At 39.7% G+C, this 15,080-nt stretch overlaps 1 protein-coding gene across 8 annotated transcripts; it reads right to left on the bottom strand.

The window, feature by feature from the left end:
• Positions 1-4,894: 4,894 nt before the first annotated feature.
• LOC115566456 (uncharacterized) lies at positions 4,895-14,438 on the bottom strand. 8 transcript variants are annotated; one of them, XM_030392353.1, is made up of 7 exons: positions 14,096-14,438; positions 12,693-12,728; positions 11,547-11,729; positions 7,286-8,381; positions 6,979-7,125; positions 6,617-6,718; positions 4,895-6,518 (listed from the first exon to the last, which is right to left on the bottom strand). In XM_030392353.1, the coding sequence occupies exons 1-7, from the start codon at positions 14,221-14,223 to the stop codon at positions 6,210-6,212; spliced, it is 2,001 nt and encodes a 666-aa protein (XP_030248213.1). In that variant the 5' UTR covers positions 14,224-14,438; the 3' UTR covers positions 4,895-6,209. The 8 variants fall into 8 exon arrangements, with proteins under 8 accessions (XP_030248213.1, XP_030248214.1, XP_030248219.1 ...); XM_030392354.1 differs by lacking the exon at positions 11,547-11,729; XM_030392359.1 differs by lacking the exon at positions 11,547-11,729 and having other exon boundaries at positions 13,883-14,199.
• Positions 14,439-15,080: the final 642 nt, after the last annotated feature.

The following is a 15,080-nucleotide window of genomic DNA, read 5'->3' as shown; positions in this document are numbered from 1 at the left end:
CTAACAGAAACATCCTTTTAAAACTAGTCGAGTTCAGCGGAGGCCAAACATGAATCCCCTGAACCATCTGTTTCAGGACAAACTCAGAGCAGTAAACAACATTTGGAGCTGAACTTTGTGGGCGACTGTGGATGAAAATTCATTATTTCCGGCTCCTTAAAGAGACACTATGTGGATATTGTTTCCATAAGTGAATAAACGAGCTGTTCTCAGAGGAAAATAAGATCCCAAGAACTCAAGAAAGACCTACCAGACCTTCGTTTGCTCTTATGCTCACAGTTTGGTTAGAGTTCAGGTTTGGTTTAAAACATCTAACTTAAGTCAGAAACATCCCAACACGTACGTACGTAAGTTACATTAAGTTGTATAAAGTTTACACACAGATGGAACTACGTCCGTAATTCAAAAATACCCACCACTGACTTTTCTTTGACACTTCTGGTAAAAAGTCCTTTCCTTGTTCAGCCGATCCGTCTGTCCACGACCTCCTCACAACACGAGCTTGTCTGTGCTGTATGATACTTGTCCTGACTTCCTCCTTTGCTGCCGTAAGGATAACTGTGGCCACTAGAGGTCGCCACCAAACAAGAAACGTAAGTAGGCGTAGTGATCAGATGCTTTCAGTCGACCTGTGTGGTCGTTTTTCTGAAGTACACACCTGTGAAAACTTGATTTCAACCAATCCTCCTGAAAACTACACACTGAACCTTTAATGCATCCTTATCGAGAATGTTACTTTATCAAGTGTGTTTTTATTAAAGATTAATAAACATGTGAATACCAGAAGATAAACTGTGACCAGCTTTTTAAAACCCTCACTGTGGCCTCCAGTTCAAAACCTGCAAACGTGATGAATTTATGTTAAAACCCGTTAAATTGAATCACTAATATTATACATTTCCTGCAGAGCCAGAACCAATTAGCACCGATTAATTGAGTACCAACACTTCCTGCTTTACAGAGTCAGAAACCTCAGCTCAGTGTCTGCTGGAACGGATCTTATACCAGTTCTCTCTTTTTTCCCCCCCTCAAAATGTATCTCAGTGCATGTTCATCGCTGTCAAGTAACGTGAAGTGAAGAGGAGTTTGCAGCCTGCAGCGACCAAATGATCGCAAGTCACGTCGCGGCTGATGCCTGACAGAAAGAACCGTCTGTATTCTGTCTGGTTTGATTGAATTCTAACTAACACAGTGACCCTGACGCAGTCTTGCATCGCAGAGCGAGGTGTGTTTACTTGACTAGAAGAGCATCCGGATGATGAAGGGAGAGGTGGTGGTGGTGGTGGGGAGCTGGTGGTGTTTAGTTGAGTGTGTGTGTGTGTGAGTGAGTGTGTTGGGGGGGTTGCATGTAGAGAGGTGAGGGTGCCCACTCAAATGCTGTCACCTCCTCTAAGAGGGCCGGTTGCTAGGAGACGGGAGCCACCATCACAGTATGGGGTTAGGAAGATGTGAGGCATCATGAAGTAGTGTGAGATCCAGACGGATGGAGAGGCTTTAAAGAGACTCTGGAGCTTCAGATCTAATGAATGAATAGTTACACAGTGTCACTGCGGCAGGAGGAGGGGGAAAAAAGGGCTCTAGTGGTGTTTAGAGGGATGATATAATAGCAGAAGCAGGAGTGCTGCCCCGAGGGCGAGCAGTAATCAGAGATAATTGATATGTTATGGACTGTGCAGGGCTAAGAATACGAGGAGGTTTCGACTCCCACTGATTTCGCCTCGGTGGGACGTGAACGGGAGGCTCAAACACTCAAATATCTGCATGTGTGTGCACAGAGATGCATTTATATCTTAAACACATGACCTGTAAACGTATTCCCGTGAATTTATGATGATGAGATGAATAAGAATAACGCAACAGCACACATATTTTCATGCAGATGCGCAGCAGCGTTAAACAAGAAAACAGAAGTCAAAGCAGGATGTAATTCATAAAGCAAACAGCAAGAAAACTGAAATGAATTACATTAATGTGGAAGGGCAGGAAACAGGAAGTCTAGCACAAGGAGCCAGGGAAGGGGCGGGGTTTATAAAAAAGGGGGTGTGGACTCACCTGGGCCTTCCTACCTGCAGTGAGACACACCTGAGTGTCAGCGTTTGCTTGCTGCTTCACTCGGTAGGCCACATTCTTATAAAAAACTTGTTTAAAAGCAAGATATGAGAGAATAGTGGAACTGTGTGATCATGAATTTTTTGTTTTATAACTCACGATGCAAAATTAGAGAGTCTCTAAATTATATATTTGTTGGATTCCCTCTTGTTTGTAAGCTTCCAGTCACCTCTGATTTAGGGAAAAGACTGCTAGTCTGGAGAAGAACATCATTTATTTTTTATGATGTGTTTGGCTGTAAAGTTTTTTTTTGGTCTATTAATTTGCTTCTGTTTTCCTTTTTAAAGTTCAAAACAAAAACAACCCTGGAGGAGGCAGCCACAGTTTTTCTCAGTGTAAGATTTGTAGTGTGCTTCGAACTCGCTGATGGGTAGATTATCTTTCATGTGTGTGTTTCTGGTGTGGTTTGAGTCAAAGAAGCTCGCTGTGCAAACCGTGCAAATAGTTTAAAATGGTTCCGTGGTTGTGGTTCTTCCGATAAATTACTTTTATGGTTTGTGCAGATCCCTTTTTAATGCATGAACTCCAAACCTACCCCTCTGGTAGTGCAGCTTATCCCCATGTAACTTAATGTGTTAGTTGATTTCTCATTGGTTGTTTTATAAAGTAACATTCTCATTTCATCCCTCCTTTATGGCCTGTGTTTGGATGACTTATTGGACTCCCTAGTTTTCTATTTTTCTTTTACTTGTGTTTGATAAAATCTGTATTTCTGATGTAGCAGTCTCTGGTTCCAGTTTGTTTTGTGTCCTTTGGATTTAATCTCCCAGAGTTACGTCAAGTAGCTTGAGCTTGAGACGTCTGAAGAAGTTTTTTTGGGCATGTGTGCACCAGATGATTCTGTAATTCCAGAGTTTAGTCCGTATGTCAGATTGGAATTCGAAGCCTGGTGCTTGAACAAATCCGGACACCTCTTAGGCCGATGTCGGGACCTTTTCCAGCCGTGTTTGTGACCAAATAAAGTGTTTTCCTGAACCTAACACGTGTTTATTGTCTCTTAACCTAACCTTTCAGCACATCTCTAGTTTTGAGATCTGCTTTCATGCCTGTGGATTCTCATTCTTCTATCATAACCGTGTGTGCAGATTAATGAAACAAATCACAATCCATTTAAAAACCCCATAAATCCATTAGAGGGGAAAATTACTTGCCAGAAGTAACTTGAGGAAGCTCTTCTCCTCATGAGGCGTTATCACGCTGTCAGTCATGATTGCTATTATGCTTTTTTTTAAAGGTGCGTTAATGTGCTGTCATTTTCCTCTGCGCGTCATTTAAAAGGATAAGTCTCGTCCTGGAACAAAACGTTTTCTCAGCAGGGGTCTCGCTAAGGATGGAAGACGCACTGTCACGATGGCACTCAGACTGTAATTGTGGGTTCTTGTTCTCAGGAAACAGCCTCAGACCGGAGGAAGCCTGCGAGTTTTCCTTTTCTTCTTTTCTTTTCTTTTTCATCTCTGCGTCTGCACAACCACTCCACCCGAGACTGAAGCAGCATTGTGAGAGTTGGATCCCTCACATCTCCCCGAGGGCTTTTTTTTTTTTTTTTTTTTTTTTTTACAGAGCCGGAGAAGGACAAAATAACAGTAAAAGAAAATGATAGAGAGGAGGAGGAGGGAGGAAGAGAGGGAGGGAGGGAGGAGAGCATGAACAAAAACCCAGAGTCTGAAATGAACTCCAGTAATGTTCCCTGTGGAGATTAGAAACAAAGATGAAGTACTTTTTCGACCACAGGGATGTCTGCCATTAAAACCATGATACATTTTTGTCCCAGAGATCCCTTGATGCAGAAAAAGCTCTTACAGTATCAAAGAAAACAAACACAGGTTGTTGTTTTTTTTTCTCATTAGCTCCATTCACAGGGATCAAAGGTAAAAGGGTCTCCCCAGGTAACGCAGCCTCGCCTTATTGATGTTATTGTTCAGAAGTGGAGAAGCGATTAGCAATTTGCTGTTGATGTTGCGACCCCTGTTTTACATGACTCGCTTTCAAGTCGCCCCTTCCATCAGCGCGAGACGGAGGCGATGGACGCCTCTGCTGACATCAAGTTGCTCCTACACTCAGAAAAGTTTGACCATTGTCTACTTAAAAAAATTATGGCAACAAAGTGACACTTAATATAATTGAATAGATTTTAAGACCTTCAACTTTGATTAAAAATTATTGATTTGATTAAGTTAATTTAAACAAAACTATTAAATGCAAAATAATGAAATCATTGGTTGAAATATTTTGGATTTACTAATAATATGGAAAATGTTGAGTAAATCCAAATCAATTTTACAGGTAAAACTGATTAATATTTACTAGGTATCTGAAAAAAAAGTAATTTAGATATACTAAATATCTGCGAAAAAGTTATTTAGATTTACTAAATTTCTGTGAAAAAGTTAATTAGATTTACTATTTAATAAGGTGGAATTAATTTACATTTACCAATTATCTGTATGATATTAATGTATATTTACTAATTTTATGGGTGAAATTGATGCCATTTTTTGAAATATTAGGATAAGAGTGATTTGGATTCAATAAATAAAATAAGTTACATCAACTCATAACTTGGAACAATGATACTTAATTCAACATATTTTAAACTGCAATTGGTATTTATCTTTTCATAAATTAATTGTTCAAATCAACTTATAATTGGTATCACATGACTTAAAATCTATTTAATGTTAGTGATTGTCACTTTGTTGCCATAATTGTTTTATGTTGAATCTATTAAATATTGTGCCTTCATGTTGCAATAATTTACTGAAGGTCAGTTAACAAAATTACCATATAGGAGAACAGCAGGTAAACATTTATTTGTGCAACTTTGTTTACACATACATTTTCAACATTTTTTGTTTGAAATGCACAAATACAAGGAAGGCTATAAGTAATCAGACATGAACATGTGTACAACAGGGATATGCATGCTGGCAATCTGTCTATTATGCATTTTGATCAAGGCTTATTATGAAGTGAGAAGGAAAGATGAGAGAGATCTACAAATTCCTCCAAAGTGCCAAATTACCTATGAGCGCTGTCCATCACTTGTGAGCATTGAGGGCCAGATGAGTCTTGGGTGTGATTCAAGGTTTGGTGTTTACATTTTGGCCTTTATCCCAGACTTAAGTCATCACAAGGATGTTTTGATTTGTTTTAACTCAGTTTTCATATCAAAATTTTAAAGGTTTTTTTGAATTCTGAAATCAGTGTGTCAAGTAATTCATTTGGTAGTTCATCTCCAACTAAAGTGGCACTCAAATCATTCATTTGTGCAAATTCAAATTCCTCTATCAAAACATACAACATGTGTATCCCTCATGTACACAACAGAATCACAGTAGCAAGTCCCTCAAATGAGTATGACACATTTTTCTGAACACACCTGAAGAGTAATTAACTGCAGCACTGAAACTCAGACAAAGCCTCGAAGTACACCATGTGACAGTGACTTAGTAATTCCTACAGAACACCCACAATCTGTGAAACATCAACAACTACATCAGATAAAAACAGATGTATATTTTTCAAATTGGCAGGAGCTTTAAGGGCCTGCAAGCAGAGTGATACAATATTTCTGGAGAAAAAACAAAGGCTCTTGCTATTTGAGGCAGGCAAATTGCACTGGTAGCTTCCTCAGTGTCAGATCAGAACAGCTTGAGCTCACAACTAACAGTGGCACAAATCCCAGGTAAAGACCCAGCAGAATATTGTCCATCTCCATCATGGAGCTGTGAGGTGGTGTTGCAAGAACAACCAGAAGAATCATGAAAAACAAGAGGAGTGTCTGGTTTTGCGTCTGTGAAAGTGGACTGTGTCACTGGCATCCATATGTCCTAAGCTGATGGCCATGTGTTCATAGTCCATCAAGAAGCTCTGTGTTTTCAAAACACAACTCTCACTGTCCTGGTTATAATGCAGCATCATCATTTACTCGTTACTTCTGGAATACCAAGCTACAAAAACAAGTTACTTGTGGCAGTTGTAAGTCCAAAATATAACATCACACCCTTCAAATGAGTATGAATAACATGTTTTTTTCTGAACAAGAATTGAACACTTAACTACAGCACAGAATTACTGAGCACTCCAGTGTATTTAGGCTCTTAAGCCAGAAGCTTGTTCTTGAGGGTGTTCACTTTTGGGGAAAGCTTTGAACAATCCAGTTCAAGGAAGAGTTTCTGAAAGGCTTCAAAAGTGTACCTGAGCTCCTTGGGATAGGCTAGATTCACTGCATATGTCAAACCAATGAGCATGGCACAAGCCCTCGGAAAGTTACCCAGAGCAGTCAGGACCTTTGTTCCGTCTATCACGATTCCGATGTCCTCTGTACCCTCTGACAGATTAGTCTGGATGCTGTAGATTTTCATCTCTTGTACAGCAAGGTCCTGTGCCACACTGTCTTCATCTGCATCCTAAGATAACGAGAACATTTTGTATTTTAGACTGTACGGCTAAAGGAGATGGTCCTAAATAGAGCTTGAGAGATAAAGAGATATACATTTCAACTTACATCATACTCTTTAAAGAGCTGATCAGCAGATTCCCCAAGGTACAACATCAGACACCGGATGACAATGTCTCTGGTTATGTTGATGGTAGGATTGATTGGAGCCTGAAATAACATAAATTAATATTACTCAAGGTCAAGGCGCAGTTTTTGCTATGCTAGGAGGCTTAGACTTGTGTTATTTTTAAAGAAACCCCTGTCAATGATCCTTTATGTGCTGTCTGAGAGACCAGTCTTATGAAACACGTCCTGTCTTAACTGAGGTTTTCAGAGGACCAGCTATGACCCCAGAAAGTCACTGGTTAACATTTCCTCCTGCAGATTTAATATAAATAAAAAACATAATATGGCCAAACTTAGGATACCTTCAGTAGGATAGTCTGCAACCTCAATCCCGCGGTCCCGCCCTTTGAGTGGAAGAGGTTCAGAAGCCTGGGAGAGTATTCATCCAGCTTGGACATGAACTTTGATTCCAGGTGCACCGTTGTGATTCTGTGAAACTCACCCTGGATCTAAAGGACAAATGATGTAAACAGTAAACCATATTTGATCTTTAAAAAAATACCTGAAAACATGATTTATGAGATGACAGTAACTTATATTTTGTATCAAATAATTGACCCCTCACAATTGCAAAGGAATGTTTCTGATTACTATACACTTGTAACTCACATTAGATGCCTCAAATAAAGCTGGCCATCTGGCTTTTATGTCCTCTATGGTGGGTGACTGGTTGACGATTTCATTTCTTCGGTGTGCAAAGGTTTTGGCCATCTTTTCTTTGATCAATTTGTTGTTGTCTCGTTTCCTTACTTCAGTTAGCAACTGAATCCTTTCCTGTTCTTGACTTTCCTCATCCTCTCCTGCTGGGTAAGGTGGGAGGTAGTTTACTTCTGCCTTTCGAGGCTTTTTCACATTCTTGGCAGATTTCTGGTCTGCAGGGCTCTTGCGCTTTAAGGCATTGCACATCACCTCAGGAACACCGTAACCACGGAGTTTGGTGCGATAATTTGCCATCTTGTATTTGAGGCTTTGTTGCCAGCCATAGTAACCTGAGAAGGAGCCAGGTTCCTTCAGACAAGGATATTTCTTGACAAGTGCCTCAGCAACATCACACATCTGTGCACTTGACGGATAAGCTGTATACATATATACAGTTTCAGCCAGCTTCTCCAATATGTCTGCCTTGACCTTTGAGGCAGTCAGAAGTGTTCCATTATTTCTGTAGTCTTCAACAGCTCTTTCAAGGTACATCTCAGTCTCATATGCAAACTGTGGAATGGGGAACTGCTTTGGCCATGGCTGACATCGTTCAGTGGTGCTTAACCGTCTTGGCAGGATAATGGTGTCCAGTGAAGATGATGTTCCAGCAGAGGACTCTGCATTTGATGCTGATGACTCTGCATTTGATGCTGATGACTCTGCATAAGATACTGATGACTCTGCATAAGATACTGAGTCACAGTCTGTTGATTGTTGACCAAAAGAAATGTCCAAACTTTCAACTTGCTGCAAGTTAAGAATTATCGGGGCAGCATAGACAACCTTTATCGTGTCTTTGTGTTTAATTTGGTCAGTTTTATGCAGAGTGAAGTAATTGTCAAAGTCTGAGTCCAAATATTGAAAACTGAACTCCTCAGAAATTCCAAAGTTCTCTTTCACAGTAGTTTGCAGCTCCTCCATAGTCGGTGGGATTCCTGATGGAAGGACCAACTTCTCAATTCGTTCGTCGATGATAACTCGCAGTTTTTCCTCCATCTCTGCCAGCCTGATAACGAGAATATCAACAGAAAGAAGCAGATGCTTAGACCACACATACAGTGAATAATACAATGAAGAGCCTAGAGTGTGACACCAGAAAAAAGAAACTACACAACAAATTCCGAAAGAATATTAATGACAACTGAAATACACTTGGATTTTCAAATAAAAAATATATTTCCTAATTCTGTCATCACATGATAAATCACTGACAAAATAAAAAAAATCAATGGAGCTCTGCTACTTTTTTGGGTATTGCCATGTATGTCATTAGTTATATGTCTAATGTAAATTAATGCTGCTATCATATGTGTTGGACCACTTTCAGTTTTATGAATTCAAAGTTGAAAAAAATAGTGAGTGTTTTTTAAGTATTTTTGCATTCAATCTTGACATCAAATTATTAACCATTCATATATGGAAATAAAATAATGTATTTAATATTCCCAAATCATTTAACCTTTTAATTCATCAATTTCTATAGGCTTTTTAAGATATATGTGTAGGAATCAACACCAAACAAGTTCATAATTATTAGTGGGACACTGGAATTATGGACTCCTGACAATGTATTTATGCATGCCATAATTTTAACCGTCATGAAATTGCACAAAATAAATTAAAATCCCAGTTACATGGACCAGAATACAGATAACATGATGCATGTACAGATGTCAAGTTCAATATAATGTCATTTACCTAAACCGAACAACAGATGTGACGTTTGAGTGTAACCAAGCGTTTTCCTCCCACACTGTATGCAGCCAAGGGGTAGACATCACCAAGTTTCTGCTGCTCCCAAAGTGCCATTTTCCCAGTGTCCTCCAACTGAAAAGATCTGAGGTGCTCTTCATACCAGGCAGCAAGTAACTTTACAATGAAGTGTACACAGTTGTCCAAAATAGCAATCTGAATAATCTCAGCAAAATCAGGAAGTCCGCCTGTAGAGCCGAAGGAAAGGATCATCCCAACATTGTACCTTGTTCCATAACAGGTGACAGTCTTGGCTAACAACACAGCAGACATAAGTGGTGATGTATCTCTTAAGGTTTCCTGGATGTCTGGATGCAGCACATTTAAAGGCACCTCAGATATTTTAGCAACACACAGTGCCTGCTTTCCACCATCTGTTTGCAGGTGGTATGCCATCATCATCTGGTGTCGTGTCGAAAGGGTCAACAAGACATTCCTGAAATTGTTAGTGTGCCTCACAACTTGCTTAAAAAAGCTGTGTTTCGCTTCAAAGCGCATTGTCCATACACCAACCAGAGGCCCATAATTTTCGATCAACGTAGGGTAGTGTTCCAAAAAATGGTGCTTGGGTGTCAGTGTCTCTTCTGGAAAAACTGCCAAAAATCTGTCACGATGTTCAGATATTTTAAAGTCCAGGTATGCAATTGTCTCAGGTGTATGAACAGGGGCAACCACCAGTTCAACAATGTCTTTTAAAGTCAGAAGAACCTGCCAAGCAGAATCACCCTCGGGTATCAGTGAACCAACAATGAGTGGCAACAACCGTATTAGGGCCCAATTTTCATGAGCGTTTCCCCCTATAGATTTGCGACTTGTGTAACTTTGAGGGATTTCCTGAGGTCTATTGGTTTTGTCTGATCCCTTATAGGAGAAACATGTAATTAACTCATTAAGTTGAGTTAAATTAAAGTACTTGTTCTTAGTGAAAACCTGAATACACAATGCCAGTTCCCTTGGAACAATCCCTTCAAAGATATCATGAAGTACATCTGGTGGGTACCCAGAGACAAAGTGAAAGTGAGTCAATTTGTCAGTCAGTGGACATGACCGCTTTACACCAAAGGAATGTGTTAAACTAAGATTTTCTTTAACAGTTTGTACATGCAAACTATGGTCCTCCTTTGTACGAGGTGGAAATGCTCCACCTCGCACTTCATGTGCCTGGTACTTGGAAGAATGTCCAAGACAAAACCTACAGATGTATGGCCCTGTGAAACTTTCAACTAGTCCACTGATCGAATGTGCACCGAGATTATCAGCTGCAACACAGTGCACTGTTCCTTTAATACTTTTTCCAGCACTGGGAATGAAAACCCCTTCCTGTTCTAGAATGCAAAGATCTTTCAATAGTGGTTCCAAAACTACTTTGTATTCAAACTGTTTAACATCAACAGCTTTGCAAAGTAAAGCTAGGTTTATTGATGTTAATTCAGATTGCAACTCAGATTGCAAATTTGCCAAAACCCAATAAATGGCCGTAATTTTATGTTTTTTCCTTGAAGTCCCTAGTGGGTTACACACCTCAAAATCATCTACATAAAGGATTATTGAGAGTCGTTTGTCCTCTCCAGCATAAAAATCTTTTTGCTTGTAAAATTTACCATCAAAAATTGACTTAATATATCCAGTGCTGTTTGAACAACTGGATAAGATTCCCTCTGCGATGTCTTTATTCTTCACGATTTCCTGCAAAGTTTTGAGAATGGGCACATACTGAAAGGTCTTGTTCTTTTGAAAATCAAGAATATATTCAACAGGGTCAACACACAGGAAATGCTCCTTAAAATACCTTCTTCTCTTGAAAGCAGAACTAAGAGGACCACCTGCTCCTAGTGCTGTACTAATGGGATGGAAGTTGCACAGTTGTTCTGCCAAGTCAGTTATGATGGCCTGGTCTACAGTGCAATTATTTAATCTGAATGTTGAATCAAGTGTATTTCTAACAACAGCTACAGATGCTGAAGATGAAATGAAGTGAAGGTCTTCAACCAAAGTATCAATGCACCTCACAGATGCATTACAGGTGCTCTCTAGCTTCAGCAGAAGCAAGCCAATTCTTTTCAGAACTAGGTATGATGCACATTCAGGATCACAATCTAAACTTGTTCCCTCATCAGCACTGGCCTCTGGTATATCAGAGAGGTCGGCTGTCTGATTATAGTGTCTCTCATACACAGCTTGCTTAAGATCACTTAAAGAATAAGGTTGGTGTTTTCTGCTTTTGTGTTTCAGAAATGTATTGTAAATATTTGTCCTAAAACTGCACCCTTCAAATACACAAAAGACAGTTTCATGGCCTTTGAGATGATTTCCAATATGCTGAAAGAAGTCCTTCTCAGTAGAACAAACAGCATCACAAACTAAACACTTAAAAGTGGAGATGATATTTGGATGTAGGCTTTCCTTAGCTGCATGGTACCTGGACAAATGTGTGCGAAGCGCACTCTGCGTTTTGAATGTGCAAGGGCAACTACCATAGAGACATGGCTGAGATTGCCCACGACCAAATGTTGCGTGCTGTAGTCTGTAATGCTTTAGTAGGTTCCCTTTTGTAGCAAACAAAGTCCTGCAGATCTTACACTGCCATCCCATAGGGAAAAACCTAAAGTAATGAGACAAAAAGGCCCCATTAGTGCTGGGCGGTATGACCAAAAATGTATATCACGGTATTTTTCAAAATTCCTACAGTTACACGGTATATGACGGTATTTTTTTTTCATGCATAATCAGGTGCTCACAGCATTTTCTACTGGTTGAGAGAGGAATTACTAGCCCCTTTTAGATAGAAAAGGTGGCACATTTGCTGCAAGGTAAAGGCAGCACTCTGTCTATCTGTAAGGGAGGTGTAATTTTCCTCTCTCAACCACTTTCTCATTCCTTCTACCCAAGAAGCGCCACTGTCACATGTGACATGACGTGAAGCACGAAGTTGGGCATGAACAGTGACATACAAGATATGCATCGGAAGAAATGTGGTGACACTTGATAGATTTACTTAATCATAGACCCGTGGCCCATCAACAGTGTCGCGCAGCGTAGCGTTTCGAACGTTGTGTAATCAAATACAACGGTATATTAAAAATTCATATCATAACGAAAATATACACCGGTGTTCGGTGTGAACCGGTATACTGCCCATCACTAGGCCCTATTAACTTGTAGTATAACTGATTAAGTAGTAACCTACTTCAGTAATAGTGCTAATAATTACATGATGTACAGTGAGATGTAAAAATTGAGGACAAAACTAAAATCAGTTTTGGTTCTTTTTCAATCTTGTACATTTGAATTATTTTTGTCTGTCATCTAAATAATTTTCGCAACAAATGTGTACACACTAAATGTCATCATAATTAACTGCATATATATGAAAAACATGTTCTATATTTTTTGCTGCTTTCATTTAAAATTCAGGTTGGATGTTCAGGTTAAACTGTATGAAATTTGCTTAACCAGCAAATGTCGACAACAGGGTATTGCAAAACAGTGAACAAACCTTTACACAATATACTGTATGTGAAATGTAGTATAACAGCATGTATTGTATAGTAAGTGCAATACATACCTGTGATCTTGATGTGTTGATAGATTCCCTATGCACCTAGAAAGAAATACATAGCTTTAAGTCATCTGGATGAATTAATATGTTAAGCACAAACTCAGAAGAGAGGATATCTGAAGATCAACTCAAATAACCAATAACAGTTCACACTTGCTTTTGTACAGTGAGGTCCATTATTATTACTTGGATGGTAATCATAACATTTGTTTTCTGTTCCTCAGGCTTTGGAAAGGGATAAAAATAAAAGCTGTATTTATGTCTGCCTGTCATAGACTGTCACACGATCATCACCTATTAATTTGCACAACATGATAATTTGTTACATATATACCAGAATAATAATATAATTTTCATAACTGTGACTAGAATTTTCCATGCCAATAAATATCCATGCTAAATAAATTAGCACTATGCATTGACTATGCAAATAGGAGGGCAAGTAGGTAAGTGCAAAAAGTGTCATTAGTTATAGTGCTCTACTACTTGATTCCATAAACTTTTATTACAGTATACAGCAGTACTTGACCTTTAAGAGGATTATAATTGCAAAAACACAGACACCCTGACACACAAAATACCAGTTTATGCATCATCACTCAACAGTTCCCTACTTCACATTCACCCCAGGCAGAAAGCAATCGAAACAGTATCAAGCATTAAGAAATGCATTCAAAAAAAAAAAACGTGTGTTGGGGGGGGGGGGTTCACATAACATGTAGGTGTTATGTATCATGGTACAGTGTACAGCTTCGAATGTTTAGGAGCAAACGGGCATTAAGGAATGTCGAAGCATCCATCTTGCAGCTCAGAGTTAGCACCGTGCTCTTCATTACTGACCTCTAACCAGCGTTCTCAAACAGCATTAGTGTAAAGTGTTGTCACCACGACCTACAACCAACAGTTTGAAAACACGATCGACACAGAATAAATGGGGGGCTTATCTTATTCGAACGACCGGGGAACTTGACCGTGTTGGCCAACGTAAAAAGTGTTTAAGAACGTATAGTATGCCGCCGCTGCCCCCACCCGCCACCACCGCTACAACCACCACCACTGCTAGCACCACTACCGCCACTCTGAAAAGTAGTAAAGCCAGTAAATGTACCGTTTTTGACGGTTACTCAAGTATAAAGTGACAGTCGAGCACAGCATACCCGATAACACGAAGTGTGTAACTAACGTTTTAAACTCACCTCTCAGAACAACGTGTTTGCCGTCTTGCTCACTGTAGCTAGCTTGTTATGGTGGGGGAGGGGTGAAAGCTCCGGCTGACTTTGAATCGCGATATTGATTAAACTTGCCAGTAAACTACTGCCAGTGAACTTGTTAGGTAACTCGCAGTAACGCAGAACAACGTTCAAGTTGGGACAACGTAGCTATTAAGTGTTATTATAGAAGCCTCTTACCTTGAGAAAATGGCAGTGGAGACGGTTGTGACATCAACGTCCGTGTGGCGCAAATGTCTTGGGCGGAAGTGTACGGCGATTAAAACCAAAGAGTCCCTATTGAGTAAAATGTATTTATTTTTCGACATTGTTGACTTTACTGATAAAATATGATTAAATTACACTCAGTGATTTTCAGCTGATATTACTCAAACAAAAATGAGTAAAATGCAGTTGATAGATAATTCAAATTTGATTAAATCAACATAATAATATACCAAACCGCAAATAGTCTTTTTTTTCATGTAAAGGTTACTAGTATTTATTTTGTAAATATTAATTTAGCCCAGTCACACTTTTTAGAGTGTATAGGTGGCAAGACTGACAGTTACCACGACAACCTGTGGATGGAGACCACTTGACTTGCAGAGCAGCCGTCATTTTGTCAGGCAGGCGGATGATTTATTTAATCCATGGTCTAAATCACCGTGAAACTGTGTTAGACTCCCTCTCGAGAGATCAAGTTAGCAGACCGCTAATTTACAGAGTTTTATCAACCTCAGAAACGACCGCACGACAACAATACACTGCAGTAAATGGATCCAAATATAAACCGCCACCAAAAAGCCACAAATAATGCTCAGAACAGCACCAAACTTCAGCAACAGTACAAACAGGGTCTCAGCACATAGTCCGGGGCATCTAACCTCCGCTAGCTTAGCAAGGGAAGCTATAGGGAAGCTAAAAACAGATTTCAACTCTCCTCCATCAGCTTCCGGGTCGGGGAAGTACCGTCGAGTCGATTACCGAGTGCGGTTAGAAATGCTCAATTCCGTTCTTTTCCCTGTCCGCACTCGAAAATAACTGTTATAAACTGGCAGGTAAGACACATATGAACTTTGATTGCTTTTCCATGGAGTCGTAATCATACATTTTCATCCTTGAGCCGCGGAACTCTACTGCACTCGGTAATCGACTCGTCGGGACTTCCCGTCAACAGGAAGCT

The sequence above is a fragment of the Sparus aurata genome, chromosome 16 (genome assembly GCF_900880675.1).
Source record: "Sparus aurata chromosome 16, fSpaAur1.1, whole genome shotgun sequence".
Lineage (NCBI taxonomy): Eukaryota > Metazoa > Chordata > Actinopteri > Spariformes > Sparidae > Sparus > Sparus aurata.
The sequence above is the reverse complement of the archived record's forward strand: the minus strand, read 5'-3'. Positions and strand labels throughout refer to the sequence as shown.